At 40.7% G+C, this 27,744-nt stretch overlaps 1 protein-coding gene across 1 annotated transcript; it reads right to left on the minus strand.

Annotated features, from left to right (window-relative positions):
- Positions 1-9,181: 9,181 nt before the first annotated feature.
- SKA1 (spindle and kinetochore associated complex subunit 1) lies at positions 9,182-17,092 on the minus strand. Its single transcript, XM_069467997.1, has 7 exons — positions 17,037-17,092; positions 16,265-16,360; positions 15,467-15,591; positions 13,326-13,423; positions 11,128-11,265; positions 10,136-10,305; positions 9,182-9,330 (listed from the first exon to the last, which is right to left on the minus strand). Exons 2-7 carry the CDS (start codon positions 16,347-16,349, stop codon positions 9,182-9,184), a joined length of 765 nt encoding a protein of 254 aa, XP_069324098.1. The 5' UTR covers positions 16,350-16,360; positions 17,037-17,092.
- Positions 17,093-27,744: the final 10,652 nt, after the last annotated feature.

The raw sequence follows: 27,744 nt of genomic DNA on the forward strand, positions 1-27,744 counted from the left end.
GCCGACCTGCCCTCTTGGAGATATCCTTTGTAACTCATTACCAGGCCTGAGGCTATGCAAGGCGAAGCTAAAACTACACCTGCAGGTCCTCAATTTACTTAACAGATCACTTGAGTCTGAGTCTATGTCAGGTGACTTATCTCTGATTAACAGATTTCCTCACCTTAACTTAAAACATTCCAAGCCTTTAGACAAAGCTTCATTCCTTTAACCAATTACAAATCAAATAATCTTTAAACCCAACTATAACCTGTAATCACAAGCCCTCTCCCCTTTGAGATGTCTCACCTTTTCGGGCCAAACCAACATGTGCCTTCCACTTGTTTATTGATGACTCTATGTAATTCCTGTCTCCCTGAAATGTATAAAACCAAACTGTGACCCAACCATACGGAGATCACTTGCTCAAGGCCATGGTTGCACATATTCTGCTCAGAATAGCCTCTTTAAATTATTGTACAGAGTTTGGGTTCTTTTCCATTGACAGGCCAAATTTGGATTATATTTTGAAGGTAGAACCAAGAGTGAGTAAAGGGCAGAGCTAGGACTAGACCCCAGGTTTCCTGATGCGTAAGTGTTCTTTTTGGTACACCATGTTGCTGAATAATTTTTTAAAGTTAAAGAGAGTATTACTGAGAAATAATTTGATTTCTGAGTCACAATTAAGGATCAGAGTTGCAATTCTTAGTGTGCAAATGAGGCACAGCTCAGAATCACTATACTACGAAAACGCTTGTAATTAGAATAGTTCATATTGTCAGGCCCTTTGACCCACCAGAAAAAAATGAAATTTCAATTACTTGAGCTTTTTGAGTTGCCGCATTGATCCTAGATTTAAAACATTAGTCTGAAAGTGCATCACAGTTCTTACAAACAAAAGTAGGCTCATGATAATAAAGATTTTCCTGCATTAGCAAGGAAAATCTGTCCATGTTAATCACCTGTGGAGTCCTAAGCTTATTCAAAAACATAGTTCTTTAAAAATGACACATCTTTCAGGTATCAAGCTTTAAACACTGCATATCATTTCTCCATGGATAAGTCAGATGCCAAATACATTGCTTCACAAGTAAACATGACAATATTTACATACAGTATAATTCAAGAAATTCGTATCTTCACCCACTTCATCTAATACATTAAGTTCAAACACCTGGCCTAGGCTCAGTGAGCAGTGTTGGGAAGAAGGAATGCTCCGGCTAATGAATTTCACCAGAGTGCATATCAGCTCATAATTGATCGCTGACAACTCTCCCTTCTTTCCCAACTTCACCAGCCCACAAGTTATTATCAATGCACATTCCATGAGATATAAATATATAATCAGTACATTTGTTTCACATGGGCACTAATTATAGTAGGAAAAATTATTAAACATTCAGAAAATTAGAACGAACAGTACAATGGATACTATTATAACCAATTATTAAGACGGCCACATATGCTCTATGTGTGTATGTAACTATCTAGTTATACTGCTGGACCATTTTAAAGCATATTATTGACATCACATATCACTTTACCACTAAATACCTCAGCATACGTTGGCAAAAAATAAGGATACTCTCCTTTTTTTTACTGGTAACCACAATACCTGTATCATATCTAAGAAAACAAGCAATAATTCCCTTATGGCACCAAATATACAATCCTTATTAAAATTTCCACAACCTTCCCTACATCTTTTTTTCAAAACTGAATCAAATCAAGGTTCATGGTTTATATTTGGTTACACTCTTAAATCTCTTTTAATCTCACACATGATTCTTGTTTTTTTCTGTGACATTGATTTGTTTTTAAGAGACCAGGTTATTATGTTATATCGAGATTTGTCTGATTGTTTCTTCATGGTAACATTTAGCTTGTTTCTCTTTTCCTTGCGTTTCCTATAAACTAGATGATAGCACTAAAGCCCTAATTAGATTCAGGTTTAATGTTTTTAGCAATAATACTTCATAGGCAGTATTGTCATATCACATTTAACAAGTGCATAATATCAGGATGTTCCATTACTGGTGATGAGAAGTTTAAGTAGTATATTCATTATCTCTTGTTGTATAACAAATTATGCAAAAACTTAAGCATCTTTAAACCACCATAATCATTTAGTATTTTTCATGATTTCTGTTAAGTCTTGAATTCAGACAGAGCATTAGGAGGAACAGCTTATTTTTGCTTCTTTGATGTCGGGGACTTCAGCAAGAACACTTGAGTGAAGGATGGGATCTGGACTCACCTGAAGGCTCATTTGCTCACATGACTGGTAGTAACAGCAGTTAATGTGGCCTCTCCATGTGGCCTAGGCTTCCTCACAACATGGTAACAGGGTTCTAAGGCAAGCATCCCAAGACAGAAAGAGAACCAGATGGAAATCATATTGTCTTTTATGAGCTAGCTTTGGAAGTCATGAAGCATCACTTTCTCTCCATTCTATAGGTTGAAGCAGTTACAAAGATACACCCAGATTCAAAGAGAGGGAACAAAGATCCCACCTCTTGATGGAGGAGTGTTCATATCACATTGGAAGAGCATATAAGATGGGATGTGGAATTCTCCCATCCATCCATCCATCCATCCATCTTTGGAAAATGCAATCTGCCCCAAGTATTGACAGCCAGATCTCTTCATTTAAAGTTACCTCTGTCCCTAGTGACTAGCAAGTAAAGGCAGGGTTTCCTACTAACATTTCACCTAATGATTTTAGCATCTATTGATGATCCTTACCTAAATCAATTATTTCATTAAAAGTTACCAAAAAAGTGATTTTCTAATTCTACCATTTATTTGATATACTTAGCTGGAGAATGTTTCCATTATCAACTTGGCTATTTGGTTATCCCGAAATATGATTCCTCCTGAAAAGGTAAGATAACTCTTTTACATTAATTACCAATGTTCAGAGAAAGAAGTTGGTGTAGAAGAGTCCATCAATACTGGCAATTTGTTTGGACTTAGTCAATTAGTCATTATTTATGTTTAAGTTTGTTCCTAATTTGGCCAGTGGGAATCAGGTTCTAGTAAGGAAAATAGAAACCATTCTAGGTATTTCAATGGGGGCAATTTAATACCAGAAATTAGATACACGAGTAACAAAAGAGCAAAGAAGCCAGTCAAAGGATAGTGAATGATAAACTGGTTAGCAACAGCAAGAAACTACTACCACAACTAAGCCTGACGGGACAATGGGAGAAAGTGGCATTACCAGAAGCTATTTGCCAAATAAAGCTAGAACTATAGCTGGGGCCGTCCAGTGGGAACTGGAACCACAAAAAGAGAACTGGTTGGCAGTACTTAGAGCCACAGAGGAGATACCACCTGCCAAGGATACCAACCCAATGCAAAGCAAAAGGGAGAAATCCCTGGCTTCTCCCCTTCTCCTACATGCAATCTTCCACCAGTGCCTCCTATTGGCTGAACCCAGCTAGAAACTATTTAGTAAGGAAGACTGGAAAACTAGTTCCCTGCAAATCAGAGCAAAGCAAATAGGTGGGAGATGATACCAGTTCCTGCCCTACCTCCCTCCCTCCCATCCCTGGCCTGTTAGGAACCCAGCCACACAGCAGGAAGTGAGCTGCAGGCGAGCAAGTGCAGCTTCATCTATATTTACAGCTGCTCCCCATCACTCGGCATCACCGCCTGAGCTTCGTCTCCTGCTCCAAGGACAGGATCTGGATGGGGCTGCTGGTGAAGAACAGTTTCCCATCTTCTCCAAGCACCTGCTCCACTTCTGTCCAGAGCTTCTGTCCAGAGGAGTTTGAAGCAAGTCTCAAAGACTGGCAGTAACCTGCCTCTGCCAAGGGTATGACTTCAATTGGATGAGATAGTAGAGCAATTTATGCCCCAGGGCATTGATGAGAACAATAGAGCAATCATGTAGCAGTTAGTGGAGGCTAACAGCTGGGTGTGATACCAATAGAGGCAAAACCACCAGGAGCTTAATGGGAAGATCAGAGAGACAGTCAAAGAAATCCTGGCCAACACAGTCCCTGGTGGTAAGACTGTGTATGTGTCACCCTCTGAGGAGCGACATTAGAGGCAGCACACTGCAGGGGAAATAGTCTTCACTGAACTAGTCCAGCCAAGTCTCTGTAGCTGTTATGAATGTGTTCAAAGATCTAAGGGAATCATGTTTAAAGAATTAAAGGAAGCCTGATTAGAATGTCTCATCAAATAGAGAAGAATATCAATACAGAGATAGAAATTATAAGAACCAAATGAAAATTCTGGAGGTAAAAAGTACAAAAAACAAAGAAAGAATCAGCAAACTCGAAGAGATAGATCAACAGAGATTAGGCATTTGAAGAACAGAAAGAAAAAAGAGTAAAAATAATAATGGGTAAAAATAAAGAAAAATGAGTAGAACCTCAGAGGAAAGTGGGACACCATTAAGTGAGCCAACGTATTTGTAATCCAAGTACCAAGAGAAAGGAGCACAAAAAAAATTTCACAGAAATAATGGCTGAAAGCTTCCCAAATCTGATGAGCATTAATCCACATATCACGAAGCTCAAAAAACTCCAAGTAGAATAAACACAAGACAATCCACATCCAGACATATCATAATCAAAATGCTGAAAGAGGCCGGGCGCGGTGGCTCACGCCTGTAATCCTAGCACTCTGGGAGGCCGAGGCGGGTGGATCGCTCAAGGTCAGGAGTTCGAGACCAGCCTGAGCAAGAGCGAGACCCCGTCTCTACTAAAAAATAGAAAGAAATTATATGGACAACTAAAATATATATAGAAAAAATTAGCCGGGCATGGTGGCGCATGCCTGTAGTCCCAGCTACTCGGGAGGCTGAGGCAGTAGGATCGCGAGCCCAGGAGTTTGAGGTTGCTGTGAGCTAGGCTGACGCCATGGCACTCACTCTAGCCCGGGCAACAAAGTGAGACTCTGTCTCAAAAAAAAAAAAAAAAAAAAAAATGCTGAAAGAAAAAAAACTTCTATGTCTCCATGAAAGGGGCGGCCTTGCAAAAATAACAGGACAATACCTAATCCTACAATTTCCCCAGTAACAGTTAAAGATCAATCCTATGAGTTCTCTCACTAACAGGCAGCCTGAAGGAGTTCTGTTTTGCACAACTTCTGAAAAAGCTGAATGGACAGAAAAGAGATGTAAATCTCTCTTTCAAAATTGTTTTTTGAGAATCTGCTTTTACAGAGTTCCTGAGTAAACAGCAGAACAAGCTACAGCCTCAACCATATCTCGAGGACAGAGTCACATCTCTTGTGACAATCCCTTCTGCCAGGAAAGGCAGGAAGCCATGTCCTGTACTTTGACATCCTTGCAGTTTTTGTTATCTACCTGCTGTGGCTTTTGTTATCAACTGACGGACATCACTATTTTTTTTCTCTTTGTCCCCATAAAAGCAGCAAGCCACTTGGCCTCGCTGTTGCCACCCGCCTTCTCTTTCTTTCGGATGCTCCGCCATCTCCCTGCTCTCTCCGCCTGCCCCCTCCTTCCTCTCGCCCATTCTGTCTCTCTCATTCTTTCTGTCCTTCTAAAGGATAAAATAAACTTTTAAACTTATGTATCTTAATTTCTGTGTGAGAAATCTTTCTCCACCCACACCGTGAGCAGCTACTAGCCTTTCCACCCTAACACTCCCTAGTGACCATCCATGAAGTGATTGTTGCCATCTTCTCTTTCGGGAAAACTCTAAACAGCCCTCAGCTCCCCTCTAACCAAGGGCTTCCCTCAGTGCCGACCACTGATGCAAGCAATCCAGCCTTATTCTTTCCGCAGCCTTTTATAACTGGGGTCCCTGTGCCCAACAGGTGGCCTTCTTGGTAGGTACTGGCAAGACGTTTAAGCCAGAGTCCATGGATCGGCTCCACGTGTTGTACAGACCCCTGTCAGGCACTTGACCTGCCAAAGATGGGATGCTGTCTGTGCACTGGCTCTCTCTCCTGTCCTTTACACATTGTAGTGTCACTGTGACCGGGAACTTTAGGAAGCTTGGTGGCTGACCAGGTGTCAGACTGGTTTTTAGGATATCTGTCTCCCTATTTTTTGTACTCCCAAGATTTACCACTGCTTTTCTCACTTCCTGCCCTCACGTGGAGTCAGCGAGGGGAACCAGGTGACCGCCATTATTACCTCACTACAACAGATGAGAAGAGTGTGGTTCCAAGAGGTTAACTAATGGAAGCTTACGCGGCTTGTCAGTAGCGAGTCCAGGATTTGAACTCTGGTCAGCGTTCTTACCCCAGGTCTATTACACTGCTTCAAAAATGGTGTTTTTTTAATGTACGTTTACTAATAGGAGATTGTAGTAATGAAGCTTCATTTATAAAAATGAGCATGGTTTCCAAACAGATTGTTTTCCGTCAAGGTCCCCAAAATGCATTTCATGGAACATTAGTATGTCGAGAGATACGTGTTCAAAAACAGTTACAGAAGTAATGGAAATAATGTGCTCCACTCTACAGTCTATCTCTGCTAGAGATTTACAAAATAAATGGGTTCAATGAAGGCCCTGAGAAGTCATGCAATAATAAAATCTACTTAACTATACTTAACTGAGCATATCTCAAACTCCTTTAACCACAGAATCCTTTTTAAAACTATCTACTGTACTGAGAGACACTAGCACTCAAGACATGCATTTTGGGAAATGCCAAGCTAGAGGTTTGCCAGCTTTATTTTAGCTCAAGCTCCCCAGAGGCAAGGTTTCGGTGCTAATGCTTTGCTAGGAGTTACGTGCCCAAAGCAGCAAGTGAGGGAAGAGAGAAATGACAGGGTAGGGTGGGAAGGAAATACAAAGCGACGATGCACCTACACCGGCCGCTGCTTCAGGAGGCATGAAGAGACATAGCTGATCACTCAGCCACACAGGATGTCCCCAGATAGGCAGATTAGCAAACTGTGTCTTAGAACAGTCCCTTAGAAGGAGGAAGAGACAGGAATTTATTTGCCGGCTCCATCTCCTCTCTCCCTTAGAAAAGCCTATTCCACAGGTGGGTAAACTCCCCAACACGTCTGGGTTATCACCTGGCCCCTTCAGGCAGCTGCTGGGGAAACCAAAGCCCACGCGTGCGGTCAGGTGCTTCATCTGAGCCTGGAAGGAGGAGAAGCCAGAACCTCCCAGGTCCCGCTGGGTCAGGTCTGGGAACAGACGCTGCAGAAGTTGCTGCTATAGCAGGTGTCACTGAGGCCACAGCCTGGCACTCACCCAGGGAGAAGACAGCCAGTGCTGGTGCCTGTGGCAGGGCCAGTCAGGGCTCTCCATGGGCAAGTGGCCCAGGGTCTGAGATACAGATGAGGCCAAAAGCATCGGAGGGGACACCTACACCTCAGGAAACGTACAAGAGGACAGAGCATACTTAAGGGAGGTTCAAGGGGACAGAGTGTACTTGGAAGGGGTAAAGCAAGAAGAGATAGTGATCTCTCATGATCATTTTTAACTAGCCTGTGTTACCTGAAGAAAAAAATGTTTTATGTACAAATAACCAACTTTTCCAAAAACCAGAACCCATTATATAAAAGAACAGGTTGAAGATTTTATCATATAAAAATAAGTATCTCAATAGCCAACACAGACAGCAGGCTGGGGGAGGTCTGTAGGCCCACCGGGAGCCCCACTCCTGCCCAGGGCCTACAGAGGAGGGGTCTCAGCCTTTGAGGGTGCAGTGGGGCCACTGGCTGGGGAGTGCCCATGAGAAGAGGGAGGGCACAGAAAGGGAAAGGGATGCACCTAAGGGCAAAGGGCAAAGAGAAACAAGACCACAACTTTCTTTCAAAATTTTAAAAATATTATTTTTTAAAAAAAATAACTAAATAGAACAAGCCAGTCATTTTGCTTGAAAGTGAATTTCAAGTAACAAATTAATTTGTTTGAAACTTAATGTGTTCATTATTCTTTGAAGAATACAACTATATCAACTGCACACCTAAATTAATGTAACAAGTTGATGATGTGCTAACAAAATAGAGACTAACTGTTCACCTCAGTGTCCATTCTTACCAAAATGAAGCAAACCTAATGACAAAATTGTTTGACATTAGTTTCAGGAAGAAATATTTTAAACAGAGAAAACTTTCTCACAGGGAAAAATTTTACAAAGAGAAAAATCAAGTAAGGCTTAAGACAAAGGATAATGCCATTATTTTTATTTAATTTGAGGCATAAAAAATTAAACACCCCTGCATTCAAATTAAGGAGAAAAAAGGATAACGGTAAATGTGCAGTGCCTGTAAGGTACTCTGTGGTCATCACAGTGATGGTGTTAACCAGGCCACAAGGTCTGGTGAGACGTTTTTATTCTCTGCTACAGGGACAAGCGTGCCAAACAGATGGCACAGACATCGATAGAACAGATTCCCCAGCTGCAGAAGAGAAACATGGCTAACGTTTTACAATCCAATAACCCATTTTTCATGACTACTATCAACCTGCCCACACATGTTACTGCATCACGTTTTTTTAATCTAAAAAGGAAAAGCTCTGTTTTCTTCTATACTACATTCACATAACACTTCTGACACTAAACGTGCGAGGGTTTTTTCCCATACCAACCAATTCTCCAACTCTCTGGACGCCAACTGGGTAGCCTACAAAATTATGACGCTAACCACCTGGAGTTAGTGCAGACCCCACAGATGAAGAGGTCAGTCTCACAAGGCTGCACCCCACTTCAAACACCAATCACAACTGGTGTATACCCAGGTTACCCACACTTCTGTCCAACTTGGCTACAAAGGTGGGGGTTCCCACAACCTCCTCCTCAGGTTTGACAACTTCCTATGATGACACAAATGGGTGAGGGGCTGTAGACTGAATTAACAATCTACCACGCCTTATACACTGAAATGCCATCTATAGAATCTAGGCCCTAGTGAGCTTTAATTCCAAAGGGCCTATGTATCCTTGACTATATCTTCTCGACTTTTTCCTTCCAGTGTCACGTCTGTACCTGTGTCTTATGGGGTCTGTAGCAACGTCCACTAAACACAAAAACTAGATATGAGCATTTTTGAGTTTGCTTATATGCCTAGTACAGAGGCTTACATGGCAGGTGGCTAAATATTTGCTGAAAGGAAGTGAATCTTGAAAATATATAAGCTTTATTCAAAAAAGAAACAAAAACAGAAAATGAAAAAGCTAAAGAAATTGTATGTAAGAAAACTTTAGGAATAACCTCTGTACCCTACTGTTGGTCTGTTCAAAAGCTCACCAGGGCCTCAGGTTATAACATAACGGGTAAGTCCTCCCCCTCGGACCTCTGATAACCTCCGGCAGTGTCGTAAGATATTCAGGAACACATGAAACTTCTTGTCAACTTTCAAAGTCGTGAACTCCTTTATGTCAGCTTCCACTATAAAATAATGACCTGGAAATAAAGATATTAGTGCTAACTTTTATAAGACCAACTTTCAAGATGAGTCTTCAATGCATTAAATTGTGAATATGAATGGCATTCATCATTTTTACTCTCATTATCTAATAAAAGCAAGAACTGGTATTCTTCCTAAAATAATTATTCTACCATTTGAAGTTGCATACTTACTGTAGCATTTCAGAATTGGTATCTCTCTGAGCAATTCACTTTTTAAGAGGCAATACAGTGTAGTGATTAATACAATGGCACCTGTAGCAGCGTTATCACTTAACTAGCAGACCTTGGGCAAGTAAGTTAAGCATTCTTTGCCTAGTCTGCAAAATGGGATACTAATAGTACCTAGGTGATAAGCATGTTACAAGGACTAAAGTTCTTAGCATGCTATCTTGCACACAGTAAGCACTATATAAGCATGACTAACAGTTATCATTACTATTCTAATTCTCAAAACACTGGGTATAGTTCCATAATAGACTCTAAAGCAACGTTTCTCAGGCTCACCACTACAGACACTGTGGGCCAACTAGTTCATTTTGTGGGTGCTGTCCTGTGCAGTGTAGGCTGTTTTAGCAGCATCCTTGGCCTCAACCCACTAGATGCCAGGATCTTCCCCCACCCCAGTTATAATAACCAAAAATGTCTCCAGACATGCCAAAATGTCCCCTGGTGGGAAAATTGCCACTGGTTGGGAATTGACACTCTAGATTTAGAATTTTCTGGAATTAGCTGTGTTTCCCATGATTTAGTTTATACTCCAAACAGTTTACATGTACATATATATATGCTACCATTTTACCTTTGGTATCTTTAGTTTCTTCATCCATAAATCTATGATAGAGATTTCTGGCCACAGAATTCATAGACTTTTTTGGTTGATGTAGAATCTTATATTTACTAATTACTGCCTTGTTGATTTCTTTAATAACTTCATTAATTTTACAATAGGTTAAACGGGATTTCATGTACCTGTAAAAAAGTACATGGTTAATTATTTTTTAAAATAATCATCATATAAAATTACTTTCCTTGAAAAATATAAGCATGATGACTTTGTATAGTAGCAAAACAATAGTATTCTTTCTAAAAAAAACTTTATGTTAACTTCCAAATAAACCAGACACATCTCAAGAGCTGAAAAATTAAACAGAGATGACAACACATCAGTGTTTATCTTCTCTAATTATGTTTGGATGCATTAATCTCCATTCTCCACCTATGGAGAACTAACATAATTTAAAGTAAGCTCTCAAATTCTGATTCAAATGGACTGATTAATTATAAGTTTAGTTAAACATTTTTAAACATTTGTGAGCAAAGGAAAGAAAAATTTTGCTATTAAAATTTTTACTATTAAAGTATGCAACTCATAGCACTCTAGTGCTACACAAAAACTATTATCCAGTCAGAGGTAAGCACGAAAGAGGGAGGGAAAAAAAGGAAGAGGAGCAGGACAAGACAAGGGACAAAGAAAACCACAACAAAATGGTCCTAGAGAAGAACTAAGCAATGAACTGATCCATCTCTAGATCTCTCTATGAAATGAGGTTTTGCAATGAAACAAAAAACATGATTTTAAGCATCTTCAAAAATTTCTTACATTTTCATAGTATAATGTAAAACTATTTTAGAAAAGGTCAATATTCAAACAGCCTATTCCAATTAATATACTCAAGCTTTATGATTTAAACAATCATGAATGTTGATTATTAAATAATAGCCACTAGACCACCAGGGAGTCTATGTTGATTATTAAAGAGTTGACCATTAAAATTTTTCTTAAATACTTACGCAGGAATACCATTAAACTCATCACAAGTTATAAACGGTATTTCTTTAATACTTCTTTGTTCTTTTGGGGGCCTCTTAATGGGTGCAGGTTCCTCAACTTTGAGTGGTTCTTCAGAGTCAACATCTGACCCCTTCTCACTACGGAACAGAGATATACATAGATATCAGTAACTGTCAGAATTACGCAGCATACTGGAAAGTTTTCCCAACTGAAAAAACCAATATTAAATGCATGATTCATCCTGTAATAATAATTTTATTGCCAACATTTGCTTCTATCCCTACCCCTACTGTTCATGAAAATCTAAATAGTGAAGGGAATGTTGAAAAATTAGCCCCAAATCTTCGGTAATATGGCTGTATTTATTTACACTTGCAAAACATGGTATATGTTATATGTATGCTAAACATCTTTAGCAGCTGTCCCACTGGCTCCTTAAAGTCAGTATGTGTAAAACTGAACTTAACCTCTAAACAGCTTCTTTTCCTGACTTCCCTAGTTCTGAAACTGGAAAGAAAATGTGGTCTATGTATACAATGGAATACTACTCAGCCATAAAAAAGAATGAAATCATGTGTTTTACAGCAACATGGATGGAACTAGAGGTTATTATCTTAAGTGAAACAACTCAGACACAGAAAGACACTTACAAATGTCTTACAGCTCACTTATAACCGGGAGCTAAATAATATGTATACATGGAAGCAGAGTATGGAATGATGGGAAGGAGAGGGTGGGTGATGGGAGGTTGCCGGTGGGGACAATGCCATTGCTCCAGTGATGGGTACTGTGAAGGCCCTGACTTCACTACAATGCAATGTATCAATGTAGCAAAATTGCACTTGTACCCCACAAATATATAGTTTTTTAAAAAATAAGGAAAAACAAGATAAAGATGCTCAGTGCTATTGTGCCATCATCCTTACGTGAATCATAACTTGAGACTCCACTGAGAGACTGGCTGAATCTCACCTGTACTTGCTTCTCTGGACCCTGTGCTGAGGAAGCACCTGATTTCTTCATCATGCCCTGATGCATATGTCAGCTAAAAATTACATTTCAACCTACAGAAAGGTTCTGCTTTGACCTATCCCTGAGAGCTAAAGCTAGGCCATAGAAAGTTTAGAAAAGTCTCTGGCCATATTCCTGCTGATGTCCAATGACAGGTGATGGTTAAAGCGAGAGTGTCTGGGTGAAGGGAGGAGAGCAGTGGTTGGATGGATGGGTGATGAGAGAGCCAGGTCTTAGAAATGCACAGTTTAAGGAGAAAAATAACTCACTCATCAGATTCCCGGCAGCCATTAAATCACCAGAACTAGATGTCATGTCAAGGCTGGAGTTGGACGTGCGAGAGCATTAACAGTGGGGTCAGGTAAGCATGAATAAAATAGTTTTAGGAGGCACCTATAAGTTAAAGGAGGGCAGAAGACAAGGAAGCAGCCAAGTCAGAGATGTGGGATGACACTGACAAAGCACAGTGGCAGTGCAGAGAAGAGAATTTCAAAAACAAAAGGTGGTAAACAAGATGAAACCTGAAAAGTAGATTCAGGGCTGAAAAAGGATTTTTGATCTCTTTGTGGCCTTCAAGCAATCAATTTCATAAGTGTGATGTAATGACAGCCAAAAGCCAAGCGTTAGGGCCTCTGGGAGAAAGGCAAAGCACAAACATATATTGTCAATGAACAACAGAGAGAGAGGATGGAAGTTTCAGGGGGAAAAAGAGGTAAGTTTATTGTTCCTTTGGCTATTTTTAAGATGGGAAGGAAGTTCATCAACTTATTTTCACCCTAAAGCAGTTCTACAGGGTCAGGGGAGATTTTTTCCCCCAGAGGGAATTTGGCAATGTCTGCAGACATTTTTCATTGTCATAGCTGGGTTGGGGAGGAAGCACACTACTAATATCTACTGGGCAGAGATCAAGAATGCCACTAAATGTCCTATTCTCATAACAAAGAATTACTCGCCTAAAATGTCAATGAAGCCGAGGCTGACGGAAAAAGAGGTAACATTTTCCTCAGAGATAGTAGGACAAGAAAACTGGGGAAGATATGGGGAAATACTGTTTCCAATGTATGTGACAAAAAATTGGATAATCACCAACAAAACTTCAAGTACATGAAAGAACAAAAAGCTCTGAAGTATTTGTTAGCATGGGTTTATAAATCCAGATAGCAAGAATAATTATAAATATACTTACAACCTTTGGGTTACTGTTACTGGAGGCAAATGGGAGGGAATGTTTTCTTCCAGATGTTTCACATCTTTGTAATCTTCTTCAAGAGACTCACAGAGTTCCTAAAATTTAAAAAAACACTCACAAATAAGCCTTTTTCCTCCCTGTGTGTGTTTTAAGACATTCTAAAGAGCAGGAAAGACTGAGCCATAATCACAGCGACTGTGAGTGTTGAGAATGAAGAATGAACTGAAAAAGCACTGAATGTAGCAATATAAAAAAAGAGCCCTTTGGTTTTCTAGAGGTAGTTTTGGATGGTGGTATAATATTTTCTCTACTAGATCTTTTCAGAGAACAATCACTATAATCACATTACAGTTACAAAGCATGGCTGAAGTTATGTCTTTCCCAAATACTTTAATCTTGGGAGACAACTAAGAAATATATGAAAAATTTGTTTTTCATTCTGGTAAATTGCTTTTATTGACTTAGCAAATGTTCCCCAGTGTTACCTGTGTGACAGCATCGGAGGGATAATGCCCGCCCAGATGGCAAACAAGAGGTGCCGCTTAGAATGACTTCCATCATTGACCTGCATGTATGCCAGCTTAATGAATAGTTCTACTTGATCATAACTGGGTTTTTTTTTTTTTGTCTTTATTTAATTCCCACTAGAACTTGAGGCTATGAACACATACAGATTTTAATGAGGAAAATATTCTGTACCTTTGGAGTCCCATTATCTGGTCCCCAACCACAATGTGAATAGAAATCCCAAACAGCCCTCAGTTCTGCAATGAATATTCTCTAGGTCCACACCAAACCCTGGACATTCTTGAGCAAGTTAGAACTGAAATACCAATATTAGTTTCCATTTTGAATTTGTATGACATCTTTTTTTTTGAAGAGGTGAATGATGTTCATAGATACTAATTTCATTTTGACTAACAGTAGGATAGGTATAACCATGCCCATTCCTAAGCTGAAAAATTTTTGCAGACATTAAGGATTATATAAGGCTGAACAGGACCATACAGGTCCCTTGTTCAATCCCACTGAACACTTCAATGGCTCTAACAACGTGATGCAATTATGCTACAGGTTGAGTATTTTCCCATCAGGAAGTACACAAGCACTTTTATTAGGTGAAGTCAATTAGAAGTCTTTTTTTTTTTTTTTTTTTTTTTTGAGACAGAGTCTCACTCTGTTGCCCAGGCTAGAGTGAGTGCCGTGGCGTCAGCCTAGCTCACAGCAACCTCAAACTCCTGAGCTCAAGCGATCCTCCTGTCTCAGCCTCCCGAGTAGCTGGGACTACAGGCATGCACCACCATGCCCGGCTAATTTTTTCTATATATATCTTTAGCTGTCCATATAATTTCTTTCTATTTTTAGTAGAGATGGGGTCTCGCTCTTGCTCAGGCTGGTCTCGAACTCCTGAGCTCAAACGATCCGCCCACCTCGGCCTCCCAGAGTGCTAGGATTACAGGCGTGAGCCACCGCGCCCGGCCAGAAGTCTTATTTAGAACAAAATGTACATGTAAATGAGGCTCAAGCTTTTCTTCACTGGTGAATCCTTCTATTACATTTTATAAAAACATAGAAATGTAGAAACATAAGGGAGCTAAGAAACTGTCCAGTATGACCTATTATTTTTCAAATGAGGATCCTGAGACCCCGAAAGGTAAAAAGACATTCTCAGGGTGGCAGAGAGTACCAAGGACACAGTCAAGGTGAGAATCCACATCTTCTCGCCCAAGGCAGGTATTCTTTATATCAATATCTGCAGTCCCCAATCCCCTGGCCATGGATATAGAAAAATTATCTTCCACGAAACCAGTCCCTGGTGCCAAAAAGGTTGGGGGCCATTGCTTTATATAACACTCTACCAGGACATCATTTGTTTAAATTAACTGTATCAAGAATTATTTAGAAAACACTCCTTTTTAGTAAAGTTCAACTCCATTGGCCATTAGCATAAAGAAAGAAATAGCTGTGATGCTATGAACACCTTTATACCAGCAAAACAAAACACAAATGGCACTCTATACTATTAATGATTTATAAAGCTAAGAACATTATAAACAAAGAATCCTTAAGAATTACCTGTTGATTAGGGAGTTTGTATTTATTGCCTTTTTACTGTGTCTTCATTAGAAAAACATTACCTTGAGTGAATTGTTGGTTTGTTCTTGATACTGAATTTCCAATTCCAATTTATTTAGAAGTTCATTTACTACAATGATCTCATCTCCTATTTTATTTAATATAGTCTTCAAGGTAGGTTCTTGACCTGTTATAAACAAAGATAAAATAGAAACAAAGTGTATAGAAAAGCAATAATGTACAAGTAACCATGTATGGATGTTTGTCTCCTCCAAATCTGATACTGAAATTTGATCTCCAGTGTTGGAGGTGGGGCTAAGTGAGAGATGTTTGGGTCATGGGGACGGATCCCTCATAAATGGCTTGGTGCCCTCCCCACATAATGAGTTCTCCCTCTGTTAGTTCACATGAGAGCTGGGTGTTTAAAAGAAAATGGGCATTCCCCCACCTCCAGCTTCCTCTCTTGCCATGTGATACTCCTGTTCCCCTTTTGCCTTTCACCTTAATTGGAACCTCTGTGAAGCCCTCACCAGAAGCAGATGCTGGTGCCATGCTTCTTGTACACAGCCTGCAGAACCGTCAGCCAAAGAAACCTTTTCTTTATAAATTACCCAGACTTAAGTATTCCTTGATAGCAAAACTAAGACACTATGTAAACTCTTAATATAGACAGCCGTACCTTAGAAAGACACTGAGGTTAGAAAAAGAACTACTGCTTCAGCCCCTAGGACTGCAGTCTTCAAAATCTAAAATTATCTAAGATACATTCACTTAACCAGGTATAAGATAATCATTCAAAATGGAAGAGTAATCAAAATGCATTTTGTATATACAAAGTCAGTGGAATGTGTTTTACTTACCACAGTTTCTTAATGACAGAGTTTTCTTAATATTGCCAATCTTTTCATTAACATGAGAGCATAACTGTTCCAGATCTGAGGCCATCCTTTAAGCCTCTGAAGAAGAAAATATAAACACATTTAAAAAAAAAAAAAAAAAGCCAGACAAATTTCTGTTCACTTTCAAAATCCAAGAATGGTAAATATTGAGTAAATCACATCTCCTTGAAGGAAAAGTACAAAAACTCGAGAGCAATTTCTTTCAATTCTACAAAACTCAGTTTCTAACCAAAGTACAGTTCTGACTTATCTCGGAAGCTTCAGCAGTCAATGGATCCCAAACCAGTGCACAGGGTATAAACCCAGGGCATTTCCTTAAGGATTTAAGAGAACAAACGCACTATTTATAAAGACAACGTTGGTGTTTTCTCTGAAAACGCAAAATACACACGCATTTCAAACAAACACCATAATTTCAAAGAAAAGGGCCAGGTAACCATTTTTCCTGTGCTGTGGGGAATTGGGGCTCTACAGTTTGGGGTCGGTAAGAGGCAGAGAGAGGGGAAAGAACTCAGTTGCTGTTCACTAAGCGTGAGAAGGGACGGGTCTAAAGCGGCCACCGCAGCTAAACAGAGCGGAGGAGTGTCAAGTCCTGTCCTCCGCCCCGCCCGGCGCGGCCCGCGGCCCACGGCCCCCAACGCCCCAAGCAATACCTCGGGCTGCTTCCGAAGGCGAGGTCCCCAACACCCAGACTCCAACCTCAAGCCAGCCCACGAGTACACGGCCTACTCACAGCTGGGTCGCAAGCTGCAGACACCCAACTCTCCGCCGGAAGCCCGTGATCTTGAGACTAGACGCTGAGGACAAAATTCAAACGGCCCGCCGGATCCCCGCGTTGCGCAGGCGCACAGCCGCACTTCCGAGGTGCTGGCTCCCGGCCAGTGCGCGATTTTTTGCGTCATCCGGGACACAGCTGGGCGGGGCCGGGGGCGGGGCCAGGCCGGGGAAAAGGCGGGACGGGGGAAAGGCGGGGTAGAGTCGGCTTCCCGGCGAAAGGTTGCCGAAGCGGTGCCGCTCCTTCTCCAGGCGGTCTCGGTTGATCTCAGTCAGTCACCTAGTCCTGAGCACGGACCAGCCAAGCGCTCTGGGGCTACAATGGCGAGCTAAAACAGTGGTTCTGAAAATGCTGCACATTAGCGTCACTTAGGGGCAGCCTTACAACTCTCAAAGCCTAGGACATACCCTCAATCAATGAAATCTGACACCCGAGAGGTGAGGCCCAAACCTTAGTATTTTTTAAAATGTTACCTTAAAGGTCAGTACTTGTCCATGAGACCCAATCAATGAGAACGAAGAACGAGGACAAGTGGTTTAAGAAAAAAGGAAAAAGAAGTTTATTAGTTTGCCAGCAAATGAGGAGGGCAGGAGATTAGCGTCTCAAAGACCACCATCCTGACTTTAAGCAGAAAAACAGGGTTTTTTAAAGGGCAGGGGATCGGAGTTGGGCTCGGGTCTACCCAACTCGTGTCACATGTTGCAACTTTGGGCTATTGTTTTGCTTAACTATAATCAGTGGTTTCTGGTTTCAGTCTTGGGTTATGTCAACCTTATCTCCAGTAACAACTATCTTGTGATCTTATGACCCTTGTCCGGACAATTCTGGACAATTCTGTTGAGCTATCTCCTGTGGTTTAAGATAATAGAAAACAAACATCAAAGAACATTTTTCTGCCCCCGTTGATCATTGTCGTTGATCGCTGGCCTCCGGAAGGAATGCAAGTTTTAATTCCCCAAGGTGGGGGGGGGAAGGTTTAAAGAGAGAACTTGTGGAACATTTCATTGCCCTTTTTCAGACCTTTACCCCTGTTACAAAAACATTCCATATAATTCCAAAAGGCATCCAAGTTTGTGAACAAAAGGTAGGGACTCTGTCTTCCTAGGGCTTACAGCCTCTGTAAGGGCAAATATAAATTTAAAAGAAGAAAAACAAAAGTTTAATTCTCCCTGTTGAAAACAAAAAAGAAAATGGAAAAGCATCCCAGGCCTGGAGTGGTAGCTCACTAAGTTCCTTTCATCTTTTGGCTCTACCATCCATAGTATCATGCATTCTTGTCTTAAGATTGCCAGTCCCTGTCATCAGGTCTTTGTCTCAGCAGAAAAGAGGAAGAGGCAAGGATAATAGACTTACCTACCAGCTGAACCAGCACCTTTAAAACTTTTTTTCTGGAAGCCACACCCAATGGCTTCTACCTGATTTTCACTGGTCATTCACAATCTCCAATGGAGACTGAAAAATCTTTTTAAAAAAATTTAATCTGGACAATTACATTGCGTCCTCAAGACTGTAGGAGTTCTATTAATAAGTATAGACTCTGAGTAGGTGAAGGCGTTCAAAACATGCCACCTCAAAATATGCCATTCTAGCACATTGATTCTTTTGAGTTAAAGGTACTTAAAAAACAGTAGTTGCAAAAAGGATACACTGGCCTTCCTTTTTCTCTTGAAAGCAGGAGATGAAAATTCCATATGAAAGGTGTCCTCACTATACCAAGAGGACATATCACTAGAGATGGGAAGTGGAAGCTGAGAGAAATCTTTACAAAATCTTGTTGAACTAACCTTTATCTTCCTAGTCACTTCCCCATAATTAACTGCCCTAATCTAAGCCCCTTTATCTTGCCATATTTTAACAATTTACTATTCTGTGTCCAATTCAGTTTGTATGCATCCAGCTCTAACTGTTTCTTTGGGTCTTCATTTTTCTTGTAAGGATTATCATGTACATGTGAAAGAGTTATTAATATTTGTATGCTTTTCTCTTGTTAATCTGTATAATGTTAGTCCCAGCCAGAGATCCTAGGAGGGAGGAAGAAAATTTTAGCTCCCATACATAGGCAAATATAGATGCTTTGGCTGTTTAGACTTATTACTTTTTAAAACTTTTTATGAGGATTCTGGGAAGATGGCAAAGTAGGAGGAACCAGAATCTGTCTCCCCACCTAGACAACAATTGTATTGGCAGAAACTATTTGATGTTTTGGCAGAAACATTTGATGTAATGATTTTGGAATTCTGGAGTCTATTGAAAGCTTGCAACTTTCAGAAGGCTTGGAGGGTAAATTATGGTTAATTTCCATCAGTTCACCTCTTAGTACAGTAGTAGCTACCCATGCTCCACCCCCAGTGCCATGACAGGCAGCTGTGCATGTGTTTTGGGAGTAGCGTGTATACAGCCTGTGGAAGCCAGAGTGGGCAAAAAGGACTCTGTCCTCCAAATATGTGGGATCTGGTCTCTGATCACGGATTGTTGCTTCTGATCACAGAGGTGCAGACAAAAAGCCTGGTTGCCATTGTTGTTGTACCTCCCCTCATGGCTGACTTGCAGATAGCTGCCTTCTCATTGTGTCTTCATGTGGTGCTGATGGTGGGGAGAGGTAAGAAGAGAGGGAGAGAGAGAGAGGGAGAGAGAGAGATATCTTCCTCTTCTTATAAGGCCACCAATCCTATAAGATTAGGGCTCCGCTCTTAAGACCACATTAACCTTAATTACCTCCTAAAAGCTGTATCTCCAAATTTAGTCACTTGGGAGTTAAGTCTTCAACATATGAATTTTGGGGAAACACAATTCAGTCCATAGCCTATATATATAATTCTTTTACTATGAAAGGCTAAACTTTTAGGTCTCTAGCTGCTAGAGTCCAGCATTTTAATGTGACAGAATGTGTTTAGAGAACAAGAGGATAACATTAGAGGGCCAGCTGCCTGCTGAGGGGAAGGGGCAAAGACACACATGACCAAACTTACTTAAAAATTTTCCAATAATAGTAAGAAAATCTGTGCTCTTCCTAGTTCACACATTCTAGGGGATGGTTGCTATATAAGGGGATATGCAACAACAATGTTTGAACAACCCCTCAGACACCTGACAGGCTGTGGGTGAACTGATCTCAACAGAGACTCTGACCTAACTGAAAATTAGAGCATTGCTTTGTATTTAAAGAAAAGGGAAAAGAGACGTATTAATAGAGCAGTTTTGTAGCACAGAATTTCTCCAGCTTTTTATAACCAGAGATTTTATTTTAGCACCTTTTGCTGTGTGTTTAATTCACACAAAGGAAACGAGTAAACATGCTGTATCTTTCAAGATCCTGGCAGGAAACAGATGGAAAACTCAAATGGGATCACTGGAGGAGAATTTAATAAAAAGAACTACTTAAAATGTGTGGGCAGTGTATGGAAGGTAACAAGCGATGGTGCGGTTCCCTGGGGCTCACAATCTCAGGGAACAGTTATTACCTCTAAGCACAAAGACTAAAGGTCATGTAGGGGGGTGGTGCAGCTGCAGGGAAGAGGTCACTGCACCACGTAGGGACTTGGGCCATCGGTATAGTTTCTGAGCACCCCCCATTGGGAGAATAAATACTGCCTTCATTCTCCTCCCACCTATGGATCTTTCCCTGATAAACTCCTCCCCTGTTGGCTGAACCTAACCTGAAGCCAGAAGGCAAAGGGAACCCCTGAAGCAGTCCATATAGGTTAGCACCTGCTTCCAACTGAGTCGAGGGCTAGATGGAAATCATGGAAGTGCATCTTGGGGGGCAAATGAAAGACAGCACAAGCACTTAGATTATGGCATTCACATGCTGGCATACTTTGTGAATTTCATAAAATATTTCTCAGAGCAGCCATCAATACTTGGTATATACATATTTGAAATCAAGCACTATAATAAGTTACTGAACTACATCTTTTATTTGATAGAGATTTTTCCCAAAGTATTTGTGTTATAGGATTTTTTTCTATATTTTCAATATACTTAAATGAGCACACACTGTCTTAGTCAGCTCAGGCTGCTATAACACAATACCTTAGAGTATCCACTTTAAAGGATATTGCTATATTGGTATTTGCAAAGTGGGAAGTTGTCCGATTTTTGAGGTAGAGAAGAGTAAGGCTTGCCAAATTTTCCAGAACCAACTAATTGTGAAAGAAGCTGCCAATCAGATCTCTTATAATGGGCCACAGGAAAGACAGACAGGACCCTTTCTATGTCATTTACATCAACGTTTTCATTTTGCTGAATATGTTTTAATCTCCTGGGCCAAGGTATTTTTCTTGCTTACCTTTTGAAAGGTTTTTTCTTAAGAAAAAAATATTATAGCAATGAAAAAGGAAAACACAGAATTTCATTTAATTGACTGCCATTATGATGTCCAAGTCTATAAAATGAGACACTTTCTGTTTTGGGAGAACCCTATCTGTAAACACAACCAATCATACTGAAGTATACATTCTGTATAGTAGATATATTTATAAATCTTGTGTATAAGCCTTACATAAGGCTAAATTAATAATTCATTACTTCAAAGATGCTTATAAATAAATTGCAAGATTTTAGATCTTTGCATCAAAGATTTATTATACATCATTAGAGCACCCCAAACCTCCAAATAAACTTCCTAGATAATCTAGAAAATGATCAAATTACAGTGGGAATCTTTCACACTACACATTGCAATACAGTTATAACAGAGGGGACAGACTCGAGCATGGTCAATTTACATTCCCAGATGCTACTGGTGTGTGAGAGAAGCCGAGGCCTCCCCGGAGGAGTCTGAGCTGTGGACAAGCGCCCCCAGGGCCTGCCTGTGCTCACAGGGAGCAGCCCATGTGTCCCTGCCATGATGGTGGGTGAAGCAGGAAGCTCAGTCCTCCTCTGCCCATGGTCATGTGCATATGCTGCAGCTGAGTGGCTTGGCTCTCCCTCACCAGACCCCGCTGAAGCTGTAGGGGACCTTCCCTGGCACAGATTGTCACCTCTGCCTTTTCCTTTGTACCCAGCATGGGATATACCCAATGTTGCCAAACCATGTACTTCTGTTATCTGTTCGCCTCCCCTCCCCGCTGGCACACAGTGCATTTCCTATTTGTCCTCCTGACTGTTGTCTGGGCCTTGACCTCCCCCCCTCCACTTCACTGGTCCAGCCCAGCTCCAGTCCTGCCTCTTCCACTCCAGCCTGACTCACTGCCATCCAGGGCAGCTTTGAAATTGACAACAGCATCCTTTCTATATCAGTCCACTCACACTTGTTATTGTTTACAAAAGTAGAATCGGAGTTGTGATTCAGCTATCAAGAGGGCAGCCACACCAGAAGGCCAGGACGCCTGGTCAGGAGTGAACTCAGGCATGATGGCAGCTCTCAGCCTCCCTTTCTGAATTGACGTGGAAGCCCAGGCCCCTTCAGTGAGGCCCAGGTCCCCCCTTGCCCTGGCCCCTCCTGCCTCATCAGCCTCATCTCTCAGCACCTGTTCCTTGGAAGTTTATCTCACAGCAGCAGTTGCTCCTGTGCTGGTATGTGCCACCCTCCCTCCCGCCACGACACACACAAGCCCTGCCAGCCCATCCATGTTGTCCGACACCTCTACGTCCTTGCTCATGATGGTCTTCTGTCTACACCCCTCTTTATTTTCTCTCTCAATAATTTCCATTCATTTTTCAAAATTCAGCAAATGAATCCCCTCCCATCAGAAGCCTTCCTCAATCCCTCCTTCTTGGATTAGGTTTCTCTGCAAATGTTCTTCTGATTTAATTGGTCTAGAGGTGGGCTTCAGGCTCATAAGTTTTAAAAACTCCTTGGATTTTAATGTACAACAGGGTTGAAAACCGTCGAAGGACAAGAAAAGGAAGATGGGGAGAAAGGAAGGGGTAGGGATTTCCAGCTACCTGCCTGAGGCTGAGGGGTCCTTCTACTGAGATACTGCATCAAGGGGGCCTTAGGAGTCGAATTGTGCCCCCGCCATTCGCGGATTTCCCAACCCACAGGACCTCAGAATGTGACCTTATTTGGAGATAGGGACTTTACTGAGGTAGTCAGGTCAAAGTGAGGTCGTTAGGTGGGTCCTCGTCCAATATGACAGTGGTGTGTATAAAAGAGGAAATTTGGACACAAAGCCGGGCACAGAGGGACGGTGACGTGAAGAGACACGGGGAGAAGACGCCATCTGCAGGCCGGGAAGAGAGGCCTGGAACAGAGCTCCTCTCACAGCCCTCAGAAGGAACAAACCAGGCCGACACCTTGATTTCAGACTTCTAGCCGATAAATTCCTGTTGTTTAGTCCCCTTAGTTTGTGGTACTTTGCCATGACAGCCCAAGCAAACCAACAGAGGGTAACACTAAGAAAATGCTACGCCACTCCCGAATTCACTCGCGTAACTGATTAGCTACGGCTAAGACTGGGCTGGTCCTGCGGATGGCTTGAACTCGTCTGCGCACTGAAGAGATATTGTTTGAAAAGGCCACGAGCTCTAAGGGAAGGGTTTTTGTGGTCACTACATTCTGTTTAAGAAATGGGTGAGAAAGTTCACGTCATCTTTACGTGGTTCCTTAAGAGTTAAGTGTTTAGAGGAGAGCTGTGTTCTGTGATGATGCCAAAAGGATTACAGAGTACCATAAAACAGAATACCTGACCTCTGTGTGGCATCAGGAAGGCTCCAACCAAATCAAAATTTACTTAGAACACTACTAAAACATTTTTTTGTTGTTTTATTTGTAATGCTGGCTGGAAGGCTCACTTGCCACATGGCCACCAGAGGGCAGTGCAGCGCCATTCTTCTGGAGGCCACCAGCAAAACGACATTCAAAATCGGGACTATGTGGCCGCAGATAGCAAGTCCACGTGCTCTAAAAGTTTATGAAGCTGAGCTTCACTCTCTTCCTTTTTGAGCATTCTCTTTTTCTGATGATAAAAGTATCACATGTTTTTTTATTATTATTTTTTTATTTTCATTTTTTTGTTTAATCTTAAGTGTTCTGTGCATGTTTTTAACTGAAAATTTTAACAACACACAAAATTAAAAAGAAGAAAATGAAAAACTCATTCTAGGCCGGCGCGGTGGCTCAAGCCTGTAATCCTAGCACTCTGGGAGGCCGAGGCGGGTGGATTGTTTGAGCTCAGGAGTTCGAGACCAGCCTGAGCAAGAGCGAGACCCGTCTCTACTAAAAATAGAAAGAAATTATATGCACAGCTAAAAATATATATAGAAAAATTAGCGGGGCACGGTGGCACATGCCTGTAGTCCCAACTACTTGGGAGGCTGAGGCAGGAGGATTGCTTGAGCCCAGGAGTTTGAGGTTGCTGTGAGCTAGGCTGATGCCATGGCACTCTAGCCCAGGCAACAGAGTGAGACTGTCTCAAAAAAAAAAAAAAAAAAAAAAAATCCTGCTACTATTTTGACTGGAATTGCATTGCATCTGCAGCTCAACTTGGGAATAATTGACATCTTCAATATATTGTGTTATCCAATCTATGTACATGGTATATCTCTTCATTTATTTAGATCTTGTTTGACTTCCCTCATTAACATTTTGGAAATTTCAGCAAACAGATTCAGCACATATTTTGTTAGATTTATACCTAAATATTTCTTTTTTGAAGTTATTATAAATGGCATTATTTTAAAATTTTTGGTTTCAAGTTAATATGATGTCTATAGAAACATGATTAATTTTGAGTGCTGATCCTTTATCTTGTGACATTACTAAACTACTAAGTTCTAAAAGCTTTTTCTTTTTTAAGATTCACTGGGATTTTCTATGTAGAAAATCATGTTGTTTGAGGCTGTAGGGACAGTTTTATGTCTTCCTTTTCGATCTGTATGCCTTTTACTTCTTTGTCTTGCCTCATTTCCCTAGCTAAAACATGAGCATGCTGTTGACTAGAAGTGGTGAGAGGGGATAATAGAGCACCTGACACCTGTTGTCTGTCACCAGGAGCAGCAGTCCCAAGATATCAACCCACTGCATGGTTTCTAGGTGTTGGGGTTGCCAAGAAAGATGTGACTCACACAGGCAGGCACTGGATGGAACAATGATTTACTCACATAGGAGAGAGAATAAGATCAGCTTCAATAGCACACGTCAGTCCCCCATGGCCAGTGGGTCTTGCCCCCCAGCCAGTGCAGAGAGCTGGTCTGCACACACTCCTCTTGTGCTGCAGGCAAAGGACCCCATTCCCTTCCCTCCAGGAACAGATATAGCAGTGGGGTTAGCAAGGTGCCACATGATGCATATACTTCGGCAGGATAAAGAAGTACACATCAAACTTGGAATGGAAAAAGATATTCCCAAACAGAGATATGCCCAGAACAGTCTGTGAGGGCTCTTTATCTCTCTGCAAGGAAATGTTCCTGTGCAAAGGGCAAGAAGCTGTGCATGACTGCCTTTCCCAGCAGCAAGCATCCTTTCATTGTTGTCAGTCTTAAAGAGAAAGCATTCAGTCTTTCGCTATTTAAGCGTGATATTAACTATAGATATTTTTATAGACATACTTTATCGTGTTAAAAAGTTGATCTTGAACTGTGTACCTTGAAACTCTGATGAATTTGTTTATTCATTCAAGTAATTTATTTTTGTAGATTCTTTTGGATTTTCTATATATAAGATCATGTCATTCAAGTCTAGAGACAGTTTTACCTCTTCTTTTCCAATTTGGATGCCTTTATTTCTTTTTCTTGTCTAGTTTTCTGGCTAGAATTTCCAGTAAAATACTGAATAGCAGCCATTCTTTTCATGGTCCCAATCTTAGGGGAAAACCATCCAGTCCCATTGAGAGTTAGGATTTCAACATATGAATTTTGGGAGGACACAAACATTTTGCCCACCACAGTCATGCAGTATAATGGTGCTTTATCCTTTCACTATGCTGTTATTAATGGATTCAGTTTGCTGGCATTTTGTTGAGGATCTTTAACATCTATATTTATAAGTGACATTGGTATATAATTTTCTTTTATTATAATGTCTTTGTCTGCTTTGGTATTAGAACTGCTGGCCCCATAAAATGAGTTAGGAAATGTTCCTTCCTCTTATACTTTTTGGAAGAGTTTGAAAAGAATTAGTGTTAATTATTCTTTAAAGTTTGATAAAACTCACCAATGAAACCATCTGGTCCTTAACTTTTCTTTGTTGGAAATTTTTTTTTAATTTTCAAATTGGGAAATGTATTTTTTTTTGTTGTGATGGTAAAATATACACAACATAAAAGTTATCATTTTAATCATTTTTATGTGTACAGTTTAGTGGCATTAAGTATATTGACATTGTTCTGCAAACATTACCACCAGCCATTTTCAGAACTTTTTCATTTTTCCAAATTGAAGACTCTGTACCCATGAAGAAGTAACTTCCCATTCCTCCCTCCCCCAGCCTCTGGCAAGTACTTGGGAGATTTTTGGTTACTCATTCAATCTCTTTACTGTTACAGGTCTGCTCAGATATTTTCTATGTCTTCTTGAGTTAGTTTTGACAATTTTTGTGTTCCTAGGAATTTGTCCATTTTATCTAGGTTATCTAATTTGTTGGTATACACTTGTGCGTAGAATTCTCTTAACAAAACATTTTATTTCTGTAGATTAAAGGTAAGGTCCTTACTTTTATTTCTGTTTTAGTTATTTGCATCCTCCTCCCTCTTCCCACCCCACCCCCTTTTTCTGTCAGTCTAACTAAAAGTTTGTCAGTTCTCTTGATCTTTTCTAAGATCCAAGTCTTGTTTTTGTTAATTTTCTCTATTATTTTTCCATTCTCTATGTCATTTGTCTACTCTTTATGATGTCTTTTCTTCTGCTAGCTTCAGGTTTACTTTGTTCTTTTTTTTTTTTTTTTTTTTCCTAGTTCCTTAAAGTCTAAAGTTATTGATTTGACATCTGTCTCTTTTTTTAATGCAATGTATCCACATAGGCTACATAGGCAGGGCTTAAACTGCAGCTGATCTGAGTCTTGGCAGAAAGCCTTGTGATCCTCCCAGAGCACAACAGCATGGAAGGCTTGTGAGGAGCTGCTACAAGGCCATTTCCAACTTGTCTCTCTATCTTTCCTGGGAGGCTGTCATGAGACAGTTTCTCATTTCCTCCCAGGTTCTACTTAGGTGTAAGTCTTTCTGCCTAACCCTCCTTTTCAGGATACAGCTGTACGCTATAAAATTGCTTAGTTGCATCATGGCATTGGCTGTTCAGCAACAAGCAGTTCCAGTATATTGCATTTTCATATGGTCCCCTTCGTTTCAGTGTTGTCCTGTGGGACAAAGAACATGGGAACCTGGCACCTTTAGCTACTCTTGCTTTCCCTATCAAAGTAAATAATAAAACTACCTGAATCTAAAAAGGGCTTGCTATTTCTTCACAGGCCAAATCTATCAGCCTTGATAGTATCCAAAATATATAAGGTACTCTCAAACTTCAATAACAGCCAGGTACAGTGGCTCGTTCCTTTAATCCCAGCTACTTGAGAGGCTGAGGCAGGAGGATTGCTTGAGGCCAGGAGTTCAAGACTAGCCTGGGCAACATAGTAACAAAACCAAAAAACAAACAAACAAAAACCCAACCTCAATCATAAGAAAATAAATAGCTGAATTAAAAAAAAAATAAGCCAAAAAACATGAACAAAAGATATATGGGTGGCAAATAAACACATAAAAATATTGTTAGTCATTACTCATTAGGGAAA

The sequence above is a fragment of the Eulemur rufifrons genome, chromosome 5 (genome assembly GCF_041146395.1).
Source record: "Eulemur rufifrons isolate Redbay chromosome 5, OSU_ERuf_1, whole genome shotgun sequence".
Classification (NCBI taxonomy): Eukaryota; Metazoa; Chordata; class Mammalia; order Primates; family Lemuridae; genus Eulemur; species Eulemur rufifrons.

Bases quoted from the DNA above. Each gene is read 5' to 3' on its own strand.
- SKA1 (XM_069467997.1), bottom strand. From the start codon at position 16,349: ATGGCCTCAGATCTGGAACAGTTATGCTCTCATGTTAATGAAAAGATT. The intron at 15,592-16,264 runs GTAAGTAAAACA...TGTTTATAACAG, and splicing joins TCTGTCATTAAGAAACTGTG to GTCAAGAACCTACCTTGAAG. The intron at 10,306-11,127 runs GTAAGTATTTAA...ACTTTTTTACAG, and splicing joins GAGTTTAATGGTATTCCTGC to GTACATGAAATCCCGTTTAA.